Source organism: Pelodiscus sinensis, chromosome 2 (genome assembly GCF_049634645.1).
Source record: "Pelodiscus sinensis isolate JC-2024 chromosome 2, ASM4963464v1, whole genome shotgun sequence".
Lineage (NCBI taxonomy): Eukaryota > Metazoa > Chordata > Testudines > Trionychidae > Pelodiscus > Pelodiscus sinensis.
The window spans coordinates 29,307,932-29,327,210 of NC_134712.1; the positions used below are offsets into that span (position 1 = coordinate 29,307,932).

The window sequence follows — 19,279 nt, forward strand, 5'->3', positions numbered from 1 at the left end:
ACATGACAGGAAAACTGGACACAAGCTTAGAATCCATCATTCGTAACAATGACCATGAACTGATTAATTTATCATTTGGCAGAGGACATATTAGGGAACAGTCAAACAGACTGTTTCAGGGTGGGCTACTATGGTTAATATTGTTGCTCTTTGGTCTGCCCAAACGACCTTTGTGGACACAGCAAGAAAGCAGAAAGATCCTGTTTAATTTCTTTTAAGCACCCTCCTTAAAAAAAACCTCTACAAGAAAAGTTTAGAATTAAGTTAGCGGACTTTAAAAAAAAAAATCAGCAGTATCCTTTTAAATGTAAGTATTAGCATATTTGGAATAAGTTTTGAGCTCTCAGCCTTTACAGTTAAGGTCAAAGAGCAACTCCATGAAATGCACAAGGTACCACATACTCGCAAAAAAAATTTTCCTTCTTCAGTTCCACAACCTTTATTTTGGGAAAATAAATATGCATTTCAAAGAAAAATAAGTCTTGCTCAGTGCTTCCCTGTTTAGCAGGCACCCAACAACAATGCAGCCTAATTTAAAATTTCCTTCTAGACACACTTGGAAATACATCCCATTTTCCTTTTTGAATAGTAAAACTATGAGACCCCAATACTGCAAGGCAAGTGAATGGGGGCGATGACACCTGTCCTCATGCAGAGCCCTCATCAATGCCAAAGGGACACTGGCCAGATTCAGGGTTCCACATAGATGTTTCTTTTTGCAGAATCAAGACTTTAAGAATTTAAAATATGTTTACTGTAGCTCATACAAGTAGCTGCTCCCTACCATTCACAGCAGTTGGGTACCTATTATATGGGAAAACCCATATAGCTTTCTTAGTCTATTGGAAAAATAATCCAGCACAATGGTGAAAGCACAGGAACCGGTGAAGAAAGCAACAGGGGTTTCATGTTCAATAATCTTAATCTTACTATATATTTTAGAAATGTGCATCTGTGTCAGTCTGTTGGTCTCAGAGTCCATTTGTTCAAGAACTGAACTGTTCACAATGGGACAGAGAAAACCTAGGTGTCATGATAACACAAGAATAAGCCAAATTTTAAGCATCATTCTAGACCATACTTTTCACATATGGCATTTCACATAGAAATAACATTTTAAAATTTTCTTCAACTACATTGAGGTTTTTTCTTAGTCTCATCTCTTACAGTCTTGCACAATTCACCCCCAAGCTTTAAAAAAGCACTTTATGAGCAAAAGGTCATTTGAAAAGCTTCAGATAGGACTGGTTTGGCTTTGGAAAATAAAGGTTGGAATGGTCACAATGGAAAGCTAGTGACAATTGTCAACTTGATACTGTAATTTAAAAAGCCTACTGAAAGTTGTTAAGTATATACCCTGTTGTAGCTGAAAACCATGTCATTACAGAGTGGGGGTTTTCTTCCAGAAATTCAGAAAACAGATTTTACAGATTTTTTTAGAAGACAACTTTCAAAACATTCTTTAAAAAAAGTTAGATAGGCACAAGAGAAAAATCAGTACTGTCGAGTTATAACCCATACTGTGTACACTTCGTTGTACAACGTAGCACAATTACTTAAATCACAACACTACATAATTTTAAATGTCAAATGGACATAAAGATTAAAGGTTTGAGTACAGTTTAACTATCATCCACCTAGGCTTCATTCTGCAGTTAAGAACTATGCAAAGGAGTAAGGAGGGGGAAAGATTAAAAGCAACTTCTATTTAAACAAAAGAAGAATAGACAGTTTAATACATGAAACCATGTTATTTACCTGCATATTAGCCTCTTAATGAAGGACAGCACTGCTGCTAGGCAAGTACAAATTTTAAAGAGCCGGAACTGCGTGATGGCCATGGCAAGAAACTTTGCCTGTAAAAAAATTAAATAAATCTTTACATAGCTTTTAGGCCTAATTAGCTTCTCACTTACCCATGAGTAAATCAAGCCTAATGCCACTAAAGTCAGGGAATATACTCCAGTGAGGGGAGTCAATGCACTATGCACATTGGCTACGTCTAGACTAGCATGATTTTCTGCAAATGCTTTTAACAGAAAAACTTTTCCGTTAAAAGCATTTGCGGAAAAGAGCGTCTAGACTGGCACGGACACTTTTCCGCAAAAGCACTTTGCCATTTTTTCCATCTGGGCTTTTTTGCACAAAACAGTTTTCAGCTGTCTACACTGGCCCTTTTGCGCAAAAGCATTTCCGGAAAAGGGCTTTTGCCCGAACGAGAATGTCAAAGCATCTGCGCAAGAAGCACTGATTTCGGACAGTAGAATGTCAGTGCTTTTGTGCAAAATCAAGCAGCCAGTGTAGACAGCTGGCAAGTTTTTCCCGCAAAAGCAACTGCTTTTGCGGAAAAAACTTGCCAGTCTAGACACAGCCATTATGTATGTACAATTTCTCATCCCATCATGACATTTTGTTGATGTTATAATACTCATAACAAGTCCTTCAAATATAAAAATCAGGAAAAAAGGTGGATCTAGGGTACTCAAGCAAACTTAAAAAAGCCCCTTATCAGAACATATTTCTCAGTTTTCTCTCCATGTAAAAATGACTGTAATATGACTCTCTACAGCCAATATATTTTAGGTTCTATCATTGTTGCTAGAGGTAGCTGCAGCCAAAACATGTAACTGGTTGCTCACACAGTTCCTATGACCTTGAACAGGAATTCTAACAACAGAATCTGACCCTTGGCGAGCATGATTGTGACGGATAGGAGGAATGCTGCCCTTTTCTGAACACCCAGCATTTAGTGACTAAAGAGTTAAAGTTAGGTAGCTTAGAAGATGTTGGCAGGGAGCCAGGAGTACCCATGGGAGAAGGTGTTGAGATAAACTTCCAATTCATATCTGCCTGCTGCCCTTTGTGTGAGTTTTAAACCAGATAATACAGGACAAATGTTAGGTCCAATCATGTTCCATGAAAGGCAGTGGAAAGACTTTCAAGGACTGCAATGGGAAGTAAATCAAGCCTACCAGGATCAACCAAGTTGGAAATGGGCATAGACATGCAAGGGAGGAAGGGGCAAAACATTATTTGTGCTATTAGAGGAGGCTAAATGCCCAGCCTCTCCAACTGCCATCTCTTGTCTGTAGTCTTCCCGCCTCCTGTCTCCCCAAAAGAATAATCACCAAGTTCTCCACAGCCAAGGCAACTGTCAAACAATGGGAATTGCAAATCTGTTCGTTTGGAGTATCAGTTATAACAAGTTTCCTGATAATGTAACTCAAAATCCTACAACTGAAAAAACTAATTGGGCTTCTTTGCTGTCAATATCAAAGAAGCTGTAATTATGAGTAAAGAGACATACTCCAGCTATTGCTCTCCTGAGCAGCGCATTGCTTGATATGCGTTTGTTAATATGCGTTTGTTAACTGTCTCATACATCTGACTGCCTCCATGCACAGCCACTCACACAACTTCATCACTCTCTATCACAGCCCACTTCTTCAGATGACCTGACTGGAATATTCAGGTCATCTGAAGAAGTGGGCTGTGCCCACAAAAGCTCATGATACCATCTACATATTTTGTTAGTCTATAAAGTGCTACCAGACCATTTACTGTTTAAGTTTATCCTGTACAGACTAACTCGGCTACCCCCTGAAGCCCGTAAAGTACTGTGATCCCCAATTATACAATCACATCTTAGTGCATTAACACCTAAGAGTGAAATTGATCAGGAAAAACAAGAAGCTTGTTTTCATTGTTCAAACTGAAAGGCAAAATACCCAGCATAAATAGCAAAGCAAAAGTTACTGAATGTACACAAGAGACGGGGGATTTAGTCTTTCATCCTAAATCAATTCCTCAACCAGTGCATCATTTTTATTCTCTTCTCCAAATGTCCCCAATATAGCACTATGTACTGTATTTCCCATTGCCTACTCACCTGTGTTGCATAAATAGAAATCATTGCACTCAGAAGGGGAAACTGAGTAGTCCAAAGTTCCACTGGCTTTATTTGCCAGCTGCAGCAAACAGGGACAGTCTCCTGTGCCTCCCGCCACCACTCATCATCCAGCAGGAAAGTGAGTGTTGAGCACTGCTGCACAACTCTGCAAATAAGGTGGCGGGCCTAAAAATTTTTGTGCACGGCTGCGCAGGCACACAGCTTAGAGGGAACTATGCTTGGAGCCACACAAGTAGCTTGGGACAGAAAGATGCAAACAGACAGGCATCTTTTTGTAGCAGGAAAGGTTTGATTTAGCTGTGGGACTAACCAAGATCAAAGCAAGCCGACCAAGCATGAGAGATGGGACAAGAGTTGGAATAATGGAAATAATGAGTCATGTGCTGCATTTAAAGGATCCTGGATGGCCCCAGAAGATGGACCTCCAGCCAAAAGAATGTACAGAAATAGTGACAAAAGTCAGGGAAATAGCATGTGGTTTACTATTTTTGTACAGATGTATATATTTCTCATACAACTAAGTAAAAGAAATTGTGATTTAGAATCCTGGTGTGTATGTATTCAACACCTACCACGAGCCCTTGAAAAGTTAATGGATAGGCCTATAACACCCACATACATGGATTTCTGGGGGGAAGTGTATTGAAGCTACAAGAGAGTCTGAAAGGTCAGCTAAACAGTTGAGCTATGAGGTCTCAACTCTCAGGAAGCAGTAGTAGACAGATGATTAGGAGTGTTAATTTGTCGTCAACTAAATGACTAACCTGGGTTTATCGATTAATCCCATTGACCACATGCAACACCCCACCCCCTTTGCTGCCTCCGTATCAGAGGCAGCAAATTGGATGGGGGGAGGCGACAGAGGCAACAGCGAGAAGAGCGATGGGGGCAGGCAGGATCCAGTACACGCGGGAAGCCGACTTTCAAGGTGGCTGCCCATGCACATTGGCTTACGTGAAGCCGCTGCCCCCCCCCCCCCCCCATCAGAGGCACCAGCACAGGGATGGGTAGGTGGGAGCCAATACCCATAAGGAGCTGGTTTTTAAGCTGGCTTTCTATGTCTGCCAGCTCCACGGAGCCACCTGCCCCCACCTTGCTGCCTCCATCAGAAGCAGCAGCGCAGAGATGGGGGAGGGCAGCAGAGGCTGCTCCATGGGATGCCAGCTGTGTGTGCAGGGAACTTAAGTCCCCTGTGGACAGGGGTTGCTGTTGCTGGAGCCAGTCTGCACAGAGAGCTGGTTTTTAAACATGCAAGTGAGCCTGGAGCGCACTTCCCCGCCACCGGGGACTATCAACAAATCATGTAACTGATAATATTTGGTGCTGTTACCTGATTATTCAACTACACATTATCTAACATCCCTACAGACCATCTGCACTTTGAAAGTTTTTTTCCCAGGGACCTAAAAACAGGGGTCATGCCTGGATTCAATTCAAATTCCAGGGGTTTAAATACATAGGACCCAATCTGGTGAGTGGTCAAGAGGGCGCCAGGAAATTTGAGCTAAATGAATTGTTTCTAAAACATTTAGATAGTCTAACTGTAACAACTTTTGATCAGTAAGAGGAAGAAAGAAACTGCATGTGAGGCTTTCTTCAAACCATTGAAAAGAATAAAGGACTGTCGAAAGTCAATTATGCTCTAGAACTTATGCCTCTTTCCCTAGATGAAAGCTTTGAAAGCAACGAAAGTCTGTTAGACTGACAGCACTACCTAAAATGAAGGAATACTCTATTTACAATGACTGAAACCTACAGTAACAAAGATACCCAGTGAGACAAAGGCATTCAGAAACATCGAATCCCTTAGGAATCCATGTTTGGTTACCAAACGTATGGCATGATTCACACGACAAATTGTTCTTAAAGTGTTGCATGAACAACGGGAGGTACTTACCGTATGATTTCGGATCTAATCTAAAAAAAATAATACATGGCCTTTTGAAACTTACATGGCCTTCTGGGGCTTATATGTTGGCTCAGCAGTGGACAAATCTTCCCTGGGGAAAGGCCTCTCCCATGCAAAGGGCAGACCTGGGAAGATGAAGTGCAAACAAAAGATAGGGAGCCTGGTGAGGTGCAATACAGGAGAAGTAGTGCATAGGGAAGAACGTCAGACTTCATGTATGCGATTTATCTCTACTTCCTATATTGAGCTTGTCTGATTCCCTATAGCAGGGGTTACCACAACACTAGGTGGTACATAGGACCCAACACGAGCTCAAAAGGCCTACAGGGAAAACGGGGGGGGGGGGGGGGGGGGAGCCTTTTGCTTCAATGGTGGCCTGGAACATGTCTCTTTTCCACAATCAAGTGAGATGATGGGCACCTCCATCTCTTTTCATGCACACACTCAAGCCAAAGACCAACTGGCTTGTTCTATTTCCTTCCCAAAAGGCTAACATTAACATTTCAGAACTGTAGTGGGGGCTTTTTGAATAGCCATATACAGTGATGACACACGGGAGGGGACACATTCCCTCTATGCCATGGGCGAGAGAGACAATGACGGGGCCATTATTTCTGGGCATCAGGGGACTAACACGGTGTGGCCTGATGCCCACAGCAGGGGTCCAGCCACCCCGCACTGACTAGCGATGGTAGGAGAAGCAGAGCAATGCAGCCCCGCTCATTCTGCTCTCCCGGCACATTGCTCAGGGGATGGGACGGAACTCCCCCAACACTCCCTGTCAGGAAGCAGAGAGATGCGACTGAGAAAGAGTGAACTGGAACCGCATTGCTCTGCTTCCTTCATCACTGCCAGTGAATGCCTGAGGGTCAGACCCCCACAGTCGATGTTGAGCCTCCTGCCTTGCTAATACTATGGGCCGCATTGCATGGGGGAGAGGTGGTTCCCCATGTCAACCCTCAGACACTCCTGATCGTATACAACCTTCACATCGCTTCCTGCTTGAAATTTAGAGGCTGCAAGCTCTTCCATGGTACAAAGACAGTAATTGTGACCAAGCTGATCGTATTCTAAATCTCTGAAAACAGAAGACCTTAATTTTTTTTTCTTCCTCTTTTGTCCATTCATTCTTCACTCCAATCCCCGTCCCTCAGTAGCTGTATGAGCCAAACCTACAAAAAGAGTTCTCTAGCAACAGAAACTACTGAAAGCTATTATTATTGCAGGAAAGTGAATGCTAACATGTTAAGAAATATTAAAATATGCTATTGCTGATGGTGACTTTACACTGCCGATTAGATAACATCAAACAACTCCCTCAGTATCACTATGCACTGTAGTACATTTTTATAACAAAGCTGACTCCTGGGTTGCATTTGATTTGTAAGTGCTAGCTCCTGAATAGGGAACCAGTTCAGGTAAAGTCAGTCTGCAGAACCACATAACAGGGAAACACTTGCTTTGTTGCTCTTGGTGGGGTGTCTGCTTGTCAATCAGGTTGTGTAGATGGAAAGACAGCAGGTATTAAAAGCCAAGGATTATTTATAGAATTTCCTTTCGACTAACTGTTTGATGCATTTTCTTGCAGTGTAACAATGGAAATTCTTCCCTTTTGAAACTTTTCTATGGATTCAAATGAGAGTAGAGACTTCCAGTTTATTAGATACCTACTAGAAAGGGGATGGCACAAACAAAGGAATATCATGGGACACCATTATGGTAGGAGGAATCCTAGTACTTTACCATTGCCTCATACCAGCAAGAGGAGTAAAGAGAATTGATCATGTGGTTAGAATACTGAACTTAGACTAGACTGGGACTCTTAATAGTTCCATCTTTGTTAGTTTTCTTGCGTAACCTTGGGCAAGGCAAGTCAATTGATCTCTGTACCTGGGTTCCTCATCCGTAAAATGGGAGATACTATTTCCCCACTCTTTGTCTTATCTATTTAGATTACATTTTTTTTAATACAGGGACGGTCTCCTTATTATGTGTATGTTTGGCACTACGCACATTGAAGCCCCCAGTCTCAGCTGTATTGCCGTAATACAAATAATCTCTCTCACTGGACACTGACTCTCATATATTTTATATTGGTCAATATTTGTGATGGTGCGTTGGGGTTTCCCCGTCTCCTGCACCCCCGTAGTGGCACAAATAGATTCCACCAGCCAGTAGAATGGAGGGAGTTTATTTCTTCTCCAGGATACAGCACAGCACAGATGTAATCTGGTTACAGGGCAGGCCTAGGATGCCTCAGCCTCCCCTGAGATGGGGGAGACTGGGTCCCTAAATTCCAGCCTCTTCCCTAGGATGTCTCCTCCATGATCCCAGACAGACACTAACTAGCTATCCCTTCCACCCTGCCCCTCAGCCAGAGGAAGCATTCCACCTTTCTTTGTTCCTCTTCCTGGGAGGTAACCAGTAGAACAGGTTACCTCCCTGTCTCATCAGCTACTCAGCTGGGCCGTGGTACAGACAGCAGCCAGTGGGGGTCACCCACAGCCCAAGCCTAGCAACTAGCAAGGTACCCACTCTACGTCACAATATTTAATACAGGAATTCTCAAATTTATTCAGTGTGGTGCATATCTTAATAGGTGATATATAAGAATCTATATCCATTCATGATCTCTAGGGCCACCTCTCCCCCCACTACTCATGAAACAATAGCACTGAGGTAACTACATCAATTGCCCATATAGCAAAGTAGTAGTAGGAAACATGTGATGTACTACACTTCTTCTACTCTGAATTATTACCTAGAAACAACAGAGCCAGAAGTACATGACCAACCAGCTCTCTCTAGACAGAACTTTGGAAGCTAATGGGCAAGTAGGTTTAGTATGCTAGATGTTATAAGTAGGTATGGGACACATCTGCCTTGACAGAGACTTAATGTTTGTCAAGCACTTTAGAATTCATAGATATTATTCTACTACAGCAGAATTTCAGTTACAAATACGAGTGTTATCAATAGACTGTTCAACCATACTCTGCATTTGGAACTGAAAGTAAGCAACCAGGCAGCAACTGACACACAAGTGCGAATACACTACAGTGCTGTGTTCAACATGAACTACTGAAAAAATAAAAGACTTGACCAGGTAAGGAAACTATTTCTGTGCTTTTGTTTAAATTAAGGTCGTCAAAAGCAGCATTTGTCTTCTGCAAAGTTTCACAGCTGTATTAAGTTAATGTTCAGGGTTTTTTGAAAGACCAACCAAAATATGTTATGGCAGTTCTCTAAGCTTATTTAAGCTTTACAATGCAGCTCCATATGTAACCGCTAGGATTTTCAGTGATTACATTTTTAAATTACTTTTTACGTCCCTATTAGAGGCAAGTACAAATTGGATGCCTTTTGCATATGTCAAGGGGTGGCAGGCCCTTGGAGGCCCCTCAAGCTTATTCCCCTTGCTTGAGTGACCTAACAGCCACAGAGTTTCAGGATGGCTCAAAAGGCCCAGTCTACACCCAACTCCCTCTATACAGGGTATGATGGCCTAGCAGCCTCGGTCAACACATATGTCCCTCTCTTCAGGGTATTATGGCCCAATGGCCCCAAACTATATCCAAGTCCCTCTATTCAGGGTATTACAGCCTAGCAGCCTCAACCTATGCACATGTGCCTCTATTCAGGGTAGGAGTTGTAAGCGACTAATCGACTATCTGACCAGCAAATGCTAGTCGATTATCTGATAAGCTTTTGCTTATGGGATAGTCAACAAGTTGCTTACATCCCTAGTTGATACAGCCCATCACAGCATAATTAATCATGCTTTAGATAGTCACCTAACCAGCATCTCTACTTAAGTGTAAAATTTTACACATGTGAAAACAAGGAAATAACTTCACATTGCAAATTTCACTTGGCCCCCTTCAATGCTTTATGAAAATTGGCTTATGAAGGACTATGAATAATTTAAGACTTTATGTAAAATGCATTATGTAACACATTTTAGAGGAAGAGGAGGTAGGGAGGAGGGAATCTATTTAAGGAATGGAATGCAATCAGGTTTTTGTCTTCAGCTGGCCTTTGAAACTGCCTTGGCCATTCTAAGAACATACACATGATGAAACTTGACAGAACTCTAAAGAGTCCTTTAAAAAAATAAAAAAAATAAAAAAATAAATAAAAAAAGCTATAGACCAGTTGCTCTCAAACTTTTTTGGCCCTGACTCAATGCAAACATTTCAGGGGACTACCAGCTGCTAATGAAAACTTGTCATTAATTTCATAATTACACCCCAGCCACAGGAGAAATCAGGGACCACACAGGTGAGAAGCAAAAAACCCCTCCAAAACCCACAACCCTCACTGATGTGGCTCCCAACTGAGATGCGTCACTCCTGTGGCACTCCAGCCCCACAGGGCAAAGGGGAAGGATAGGGAGGACTGAAGTCCAGGGCTTCCAATAGGTCAGATTTACTCTTCAGGGGTTCCAGGGAAGCCAGCTTTTAAGCTGACTCCACCCAGCATGGGCTCCTGCTCTCCTGCCTTGCTGCCTCACTCTGATAGAGGCAGCAAGGCGCGGGGAGGAGGAAAGGGGGAGGTGGAGGGAGAGCGACTAGTCAAGTCACTGCTTGACTACCTGATAAGAGCATATGCTTATCAGGTAGCTGACTAGTTCCTTACATCCCTAATGGAGGGGCAAGGTGTCAGCCAGGGTGGAGGGTGCAAGAACAGGCTAGGGGTAGGGTGTCTGGCCAGCAGGCCAGAGGGAAGGGTGCAGGAGCAGGCAGAGAGTGTGGGGTCTCAGCAGGGGGCAGTGCAGGAGTAGGGCATGCCCCTACCAACCATTGTGTCCAGGCATGGCCTTCCACTGTCTGGAGTTGCGGCCAATGGAAGCAGCAGGGAAAGCCTTCAGACAACACATCCATGTGCTCCTGTTTCCCTAGCAGGGGGAGGGGGAGCGGCAGCACATGGAGCTACTTCTGGCTCTGCCTCTTTCCCAAGAGTCAGATCTGGTGGGGAGACTTGGAGCTTCCCTCCCCACTGCCACCCAAGGGAAGTCAGCACTGGCACTTTAACCTCACAGGGCGAGGTGGAGGTGAGGCTGGAGTGCCAGCACAGGCTCCCTGCTGCAGGGGGAGGAAGGGATGAAGGGTGGGCTAAGTTCAAGCTATGGACCACCAGGAAGGTGACCACAGACTACTAGTGGTCCGCAGACTGCAGTTTTTCTTCTTACAAAGCCATGGTGTATTAAGCTGAAGTTTGGATCTCCAACCAAACTAACATGGCGGGATATATTGTGTGTCTTTGGAGACAATGAACTTGATAACTTCTGTGAAGGTCCAGTGAAGAGAAGGATTGGACACTGAAGCAGGGAAAGGAGGGAGGATTTAGGATTTGAATGAACATAGTTTCACTCAGCAAAGAATAAACAGGCTGGAAGAAGGCAGGGTAAGAACACTGTGCTGTGAGCATGCTTGCTGGTGCCAGGAGTCTGAACCAAAACTATTCAGCACAGAACCACCCAACATTACACAGCAAGTAGGAACAACGTTTTACCTATATGAAAGTGTCCTAATCTGTCACACTTTCCCTTTTGCCTGCTAGTTTTGATTGTTGAACACTGTCAATATAATTATGACAGGAATGGTTATCTTATATAGTGCAAGAGTATTTACAATCTAGAAGGCAATTTTTTTTAAAGTGGTAAGTCACTGGAACATATACAAATAGCAGTAGCAACCTTAGATTAAAAAAATGTGGTAGGATGAATGTATTGACTTTAAACACACAAAATTCTTTGGATAGAAAATGCATATCATTTCTAAATCAGAAGGGGGAAAAAGTGTCATAGTGGGAGTTTACTCAAACTCCAAATAAGAATGAGGAATTACCACCCCATTGTTTTAGAAATGGGGGACTTCAGAAATCTCACTGAAAATTACAGCAAAACACAAAATCTTCAAGATGTTCTTGGAATATACTTGGACAAATTTTTGTTTCACGCAGTGGAGGAAGAAACCAGGGGGACACTATTTTAGACTTAAGTCTGACTAACAAGGAAATAAACTTGGGTGAAAGTGATCACGAAATATGTTTCATGATACAAAGGACAGGAAGGAATAAGTGCAGCAACGGAGGTCTTTAAAAATGATCAAACTTTAACAACTAGTACTAAAGGTCTTGTGGGGAAAAGGAGTTCAGGAGAGCTGGAAATTTCTCAAAGAGACACTATAGAAGGCACAACAGTGCACTATCCCAATGCAAAGGAAGAATAGTACTGTACAAGACCAATAAGACTCCACTTGGAGCTATTTAGTGACCTGAAAAATAAAAAAGGAACCCTAAAAAAGTGGAAACAGACAAATTGCTTAAAATAACTACAGAAGAACAGCACAAAGATGTAAGCACAAAATCAGAAAGGCTAAAGGTACAAAATGAGTTATATCTGTCCAGGGACATGAAAGGCAACAAGAAGAGGTGCCAAGAATGTATTAGGAACAAGAGAAAAAAATGAAAAAGTAGTTCCACTACTTAGCAGAAAAAGAGAGCTGATAATGGATGACAAATTAAACAAACTTCAACAATTTGATGCAGATGCAAAAAGAAGTTAATATTCCATACATGGATTAATAGGAGTACAGTACTAAGACATGGGAAGTAATTATTCAGCTCTGTTCAGTGTTGGTGAAACATTAGATGGAGTATAGACTCCGGTATTGAGCACCACTTAAGGCCTCTTAGAAAAAGGATAGCAATCAATTGTGCTCCATGTCCACTAAAAGTAGCACAAGAATTATCATAATCTGCAGCAAGGAAAACCTGGGTTAACTATTAAGAAAATCTTCCCAACTATAAATATAGTTAAGCATTGGAATAGGCTTTCAAGGGGGATTGTGGAATTCTCCCCATTGAAGATGTCTGTGCATTGTTTGGACAAACATATTAGGGATGGTGGTCTACCTTTGGTTATGCTACAACAAGGGCATTTGGAGTAAATAACCTCTCAAGATCGTCCCAGCCCCACATTTCTATGATTCTACAGAATTATATCATCAAAGAACTGACCCAGATGCCAGATTGTATCACTTGAGGTCTCTGGACCCACATCCTGACCTTCCGAAATTGAAACCCCCTTTAAACTGACAAAGGTATTAAGCTCCCCAGTTGACATGGCTGTAAAGGAAACCTGTGAAAAAGGACATGAATGTACAGTACATGGAAGAATGTCTGTCTTCCTAGATCTGCAAAGATTATTATGCCTGACATAAATGCTGCAAGAGGGGTGGCCCCTGCTACCTCCTTTGTTAACTATGGTGTAAAGTCTACGTCCTTACCATAGTTTACAAGCCAACGTTTGCTATGCAACCACAGCCAGCGTCTGTGGATGGCACAGGAAAGGAGACACAAACGAACCACAACAGGCAGAAACAACAACAAACGGTGCTGGTAAACAAAACACCTGGAAGCCACAGGCTCCCCTGGGTCTCTCCGCACAAGACTCCTGGTCACACCAGCTGGAGCCCTGCTCTGGTCCGTGATCGAAGCGCACCAACTAGCCCCCATGGGCTGTGCTTGGCCTCAGGCTGCTCCCCGGGCCAGGCCCCGTCACTAGGGAAGCTGAGCAGCTGGGGGGGGGGGGGGTCTCGGCCCTGCAGCCCCATCCCAGCACATGGCAAAATCACCGCTACTCCGAGCTGCCCGAGGCAACCACGAGCAGCCGTTAAGGGGAGGAGCTAGAGGCCCCGGACCCGGACCCCCTGCCGGAAGAGACAGGCCTCGGGGCTGAACGGGGCACGCGAGCCCTGCGCCCAGGCCACCAGACCCGGAAGCAGAGCCCGAGGCAGCGAGCGAGGGAAGGGGGGGGGGGAGGGAGCTGCGCGCGCAACGCGATAACTTACCTGCCCAGAAGGGAAGGGGGCTCTGGAGGGCGCAGGGCGGCTCGAGCCGAGAGGGCCGCGCGCTGCCGCACCCAGAGCCGCTTCCCTCGCCGAGCGCCCCTCATTCAAAGCTAGGCGCGCGCTGCTGCGCCGCCGCCATGGCCCCTAGTGCCCGTCACCTCGGCCCCTGTCACCTGGGAGACTGTCCCGCCTCTTCCGGTCACGCCCCTTCCCCAGTCTCCCCCAACCGGCGCGAGCTGCAGACGGGGACCCGGCGCGGCAGGAGATGGCATTGGACGCCCTGGGCAGCTCGCGGGCCTGACGCGCCCCGCTTGAGGACAGCTCGTGCGTGCCGCCGGCGACGCGCCTCGCGCGGGGCGATGCGGGAGGTGGGGCGAGCTCAGTGTCAGGACGCGCCGGTCTGGTTGGTGCAGCCAGTCGCTGAGCTGCCTGCGTGAACCTGCCGTAAGAGAGCAGCGCAGCCCTAGTGGAACTGGGCCGGGGGCAGCTGCTTGCGGAAACTGGCAGGGCCGGCCCCTTTGCGGTGATGCAGCTGCCCCCGTCTGGGACTTGAACAACTTGAGGGTTTACACCCCGCGTCAGATTCTTTAGTCTGTAAGAGAGCGAGCCTGGTAGGCACACTTACACAAAACCTCAGGCATGTTCCCGTGCTGCCTGCTACTCCTCTCCCAGCAATAGTTCGGAATAAATATGAAGTCACTAAAAATTGCACTCCGCAGAACCTTACATTTCTGCAGTGGATGCCTTTAACCGGGTTTCAGCTTTTCCAGCATCACAGCCTAAAGCTGTCTCAGTGTTAACGATCCAATTCCATCCCATCTGTTTCTGCAAATCATATAAATATCCCTTGCTGGATGTAGGGTTTAAAACAGTTCAGCAAGAGAGAAGATTCAGAGTCCACTATTATGTCTATTAATGTGATATGTGCCAGCAATGCCCCTCTGCCATGTACACTGGACAAACGACTATCTCTACAGAACAGAATACATGGACACAAAACAGACAGAAGAATAGTAACATAGAAAAACCAGTGGAAGAAAACGTTAACCTCCCTGGACACAAAGTCATAGACCTGAAAGTTGATTTAATTCCTTTCCTCATAAATAATTTGTACTTGAGTGTGGCAATAAAATGGATACCGTAAAATCGCAAGTATAATGCGCACTTCCCCCTTCCCGTTTTTTTTAGCATCAAAGCCGGGGTGCGCATTATACATAAGAGCTATTTTTTTAAAGTTTTAAACTCCCCCTCCCCTCTGCACAGAAACTTTCCTGCTGCACAGGGGCGGATATAGGGCAGGGCTAGTGAGGCGGCCGCCCCGGGCCCCGCGCTTCAAGAAGCCCCGCACATGGTGCCACCGCGCATGCGCCGTGGCAAAGGGGAGCCCTGCAAAATTGGGCTGCCCTGGGAACCACAAAATGGTCATCTGCCCCTGCTGCTGCAGCATGGCGCAGGGGCCGCAGCCCCGCCAGGCTCCCGGACAAGGCGAGGAGCTGGCTGCACCGCCAGGCTGCAGCGCCCTGGCTCGCTGCCTGCCCAGTGCTCCTTCAGGCTGCACCCAGGGACCCCTGCGGCAGGCGCGAGCCCCTTCCTTCCTTCCTATGCATATCGTAAAATCTCGAGTATAATGGGGATGTGCATTAAAGGTAAGAGTTTAATTTATTCAAGAATTCTGACATTTAAAAGGCAGGTGCACATTATATTCGAGATTTTACGGTAGGTTAATCCAAATTTCTGCTTGGAGCTCTGTTACTCACCACATAGGTTTATATAGTCTATCTTATATTTGCGTATTTAAAGTATACATTAGTACTTCCCATACAAACAGTGTTATATTTTCTATAAAGCACACATTAAATGGATTAAGAACTGGCTAACTGCCAGATCTCAGAGTAGCTCAGCATGGGAAATATTACTGAATATTGGGAGGTTTCATGGAGGGTTCCACAGTGACCAGTACTTGGAATGCTATTTGTCAATGAAAAACTTTGAGTGGCTTGTAAAGATAACAGGACTATCATACAAAGCAGTCTGAATTGCATGCTAACCTAGGTCCATTCAGCACAGTGAGTTTTAATATAGCCAAAGGTCTAATTACATACCTAGGCACAAGAAATGGAGACTGTGTCTATAGGATGGAGGACCCTATTCCGGAAAGCAGTCACTCTGAAAAGAATTTAGGGGTGACAGTGGACTTAAACATGAAATCCCAGAGCAATGCCCTGACAAAAATGATGAACAATCTCCTCAGATGTTGCGAGAGGCTGTATAAACCTCTCACTGGGTTGAAGATGATCAAGGAACAGTTCTGGGCTAAGCAGGCCCCAAGGCCAGATTAAGAAAAGGGCTAAGCGGAGCCCTGAAAAAAATCTCTGTGCCACCAAAAGTGCAGATCTTTTTATGGGCTCCCACTAGCCCACAGGCACTGAAGCCCGCTGTGTGTTATATGGCCTTGCCCTGCATGTTGCCATCCCCCCTGGCTGGGTTGGAACTTCATCTCATGGGCTGAGGGAAGTTTTGTCCCTGCACTGCCCCTTGCCTGCAGACTCCACCCCTGCGGTTCCCATTGTCTGGGAATTGCAGCTAATGGGATCTTCAGGGAGCTGTAGCGTGCAGACCACCTGCCTCTAATTCTCTCTGCAGGGCCTGTGCCAACAAAGGGGAGCTGCTCCTAGAGTTGCCAGGTGTCTGGTATTCTACCAGACAGTCTGGTTTTTGCGCCCTCTGTCCGGTAAAAAAAATTCAGAAAATACCGGACATGTGCAATGTCCGGTATTTTCTGTTTTTCCGGCTGGGCACCGGATGGAAGCCTGGCAGGGGAAGGGGGGAGTGGATGGGAGGAGGAGAAGCCCTGTCGCTGCTGCTGAGTGCTGTTCAAGCGTGTTGTGGCACCGTAGTCCAGGAGAGAAGCCCGCAGGTGCTTTGTAGTTGTGTTTAGGCACCTTCCATGGGATATCAGCCAAAACTGACTGGGGTGGAATTTCTGCTTTTTCCCACTGGGACACCCAAAGACCTGGCTATGTTCACCTTCCTACCCATGGTCGCCCCTGCTCCTCCCCCCGCCACTGTGTTGCCCCTGGTTCTGCCTCTCTCTGCTTTGGGTAGGAGGCGGCTGTTTTGCAGAGCAGGCTCTGCTGCCTCCCCCTTTGTTCCCAGCTTGCTCTACAAATTTTTAGCCCGTGTGTTTGGTATGTTTTGGGAGACCATCTGGCAATCCTGGCTGCCCCAAGTAAGCATCCCACGCCCTGCATCCCAACCACCTGCCCCAACTCACTAGGGTTGCCAGATGGTTTCAACACATCACAATCTACATAACATCTTATTAAGAAAATACCAGACATTTATATATTCTCAATTTGTTTCCCAAACAGAAAGTTCAAATACTGGACTATCCGGTTAAAAACCGGACACCTGGCAAGCCTACAGCTCAGGGCACCCTCCCACACTCTCTCCTGCACAGACCCTGCACCTCCAAACCTCAACCACCTGCCCTGAGTCCCTCCCATGCTCCAGAGCCCTCTACCTAGCCTGCAGCCCTCTATCACATTCTGAATGCCTCATTTTAGGGCCCACCCTAGAGCACAGCAGGCCTGACAATCTAATAGCCCCAGCCCCCAGAAGAGTTAATCCAGCCCTGACAAGCCCCACCCCTATTCCCTTGCTAAGCATGCTCAGGTTGGAGGTAAGGTTTAAGAGCCAGAGTGGCAGCTCAATTTGGAGCTGGCAAGCCAGGGAGGAACACATGCTCTTGGAGTTCTAGGGGAAGACCAGAACAGATTCTGCATTGAGCCAATGACTGAGGAAGCTACAACACCCAGAGATTGGGATGAGGACTGGAACCTCAGATGGAGACGTCCCCTTGAGATGAGTGCAACCAGATGAGGTAAAGAGAGGAAAGAAGAAATCCAGGGATGCTGACTGAGGGCTGATGCCATAGGTAGAGGGGTGAGCAGCCAAACTGGTCACAAAGCAACTTGAGACAGAACCAGGGCCAGCCCACAACATTTTGGCACCTGAGGTGGGGGGCTCAAATGATGCCCCCATTCCTTCTCCCTTAGGCCAAAACTTTGAAACATCTCAATTCTGCCTTCTTCCTGTTCTACTCCTCTTATGGCACTCCACCATCTCTGTGCATCTAGAGCAGAAAGAATACATATGCACCAGCAAGAGACAATTTTCTACACTCTGGTTCCTAATGGCGCTCTCCCCACCCCACCCCCAGTCTGGCACCTGAGGCGGCCACCTCAGTTGGCCTCATGGTAAGGCCAGTTCTGGTCAGAATCTGGTGAAGTGGGAGGGCCTGGATTTCCCTGCCCTTCCCTACTTGAGGCTACTAAGGGGGACTACCATTCTTGAGCTGAGACTCCTAGGCAGGACTGCCACCTATATGGCCGCTAATCACAAATGTATAAACAGAGGAGCAGTGTATAAGGGTAGCAAAGTGATTTTACCTATGTATAGCATTGGTGAGATAGATATTGTCTACACTTTTAAAGATGTTGAAAACTTGCAGAGAAGAGCCACAAAAATTCTTTGAAGGCCACAGAACATGTTTTACATGAGAGGTTTAAAGAGCTCTGCCTATCTAGTTTACCCCAGAGATTAAGGGGTGATTTAATTAGCATGTATAAGTACCTTCAAATGAAGAAAATACCAGGTACTAAGGGGCTCCATGTCTTTCTCTGCTAGGCTAACAAGAATCAATAGCTGTATGTTAAAACAAGACAAATTCAAACAAATTCATAGATACAAATGTTCATGGGTGTCAGGTGTGTAAGGTGGGGGAAGGCTGTGCGTTCCCAAACAGTCAAGCATAGCCCTGCTCTCACACTGCCCCCAGAATGCCTGCTATAGGTGTTCTGGGTGCTTAGTGATGCTGCCCCCAGCACCACACTCCCGGTGCTCTGGAGCTGGGGAGGCCAGGCCTGGCTATGTGGTGCGCCCTCCTCCCCTGGCACTCTGGAGAGGCTAGGCTGCCTCCTCCCTTCTTCAGTGCTTGAGAGGCTGGGGAGCTTCCACTGGGGGTAGGAAGGAGGTAGAAAGTGTGTGCCCACTCCCACCCCAGCCCACCCCATGGTTGGAAAAGGGGATCATGCACATAGCATGCTGCCCTACCTCCCAGGGGGCAGGGAAGGGGTGGGGCCAAGCAGAAGGGGCAAGTCAGTCAGTCAATCCTGGGTAGACTTCCAGTCCATTGGCAGGCTCCCATGCCTGCTACAGCCCCTCACCTCTGGCCCATTCCTGGAAGTAGCCAATGTGGCCCCATGGCCCTGCACATGTGGGAGAAGATGGGCTGGGGGACAGGAGTCTCAACATATTGCTACTTCCAGTAAGCACCGCTCCTTGCGGCTCCTATTGGCCAGGAAAGGGGAACTGTGACCAATGGGAGTTGAGGAAGTAGTGCCAGCAGAAAGAGGCTGCACACAGAAGACGTGTCCCCCTCACCTTCCACCCCTGGGGCTAGAGGGGCACACTTCCCCCTTTCAGGAGCAACACAGTGCCGGGGCAGGCTAGGAACCCGCCTTTGCCTTGCTGTGCTCCCAACTCTTAGCTACCAGTAGTTAGTGCCACCCAGTGGGAGTACACATGCCAACCCCAAGGCCT

General features: G+C 46.1%; 1 protein-coding gene across 5 annotated transcripts in view; it reads right to left on the reverse strand.

Annotated features, from left to right (window-relative positions):
- EBAG9 (estrogen receptor binding site associated antigen 9) overlaps nucleotides 1-19,279 on the reverse strand; it is a 41,903-nt gene that overhangs the window by 17,464 nt on the left and 5,160 nt on the right. The window contains exons 1-3 of one of the 5 annotated variants that reach the window (XM_014573537.3): nucleotides 13,676-14,191; nucleotides 5,863-5,944; nucleotides 1,759-1,856 (exon numbers count right to left, since the gene is read on the reverse strand). In XM_014573537.3, the coding sequence (XP_014429023.1) occupies nucleotides 1,759-1,841 (83 nt within the window). In that variant the 5' untranslated portion in view covers nucleotides 1,842-1,856; nucleotides 5,863-5,944; nucleotides 13,676-14,191. Of the gene's footprint in view, nucleotides 1-1,758; nucleotides 1,857-5,862; nucleotides 5,945-13,111; nucleotides 13,520-13,675; nucleotides 14,195-19,279 lie in introns of those variants that run through there. The other 4 variants (XM_006122899.4, XM_006122897.4, XM_075920213.1 and 1 more) reach the window with 4 other exon arrangements.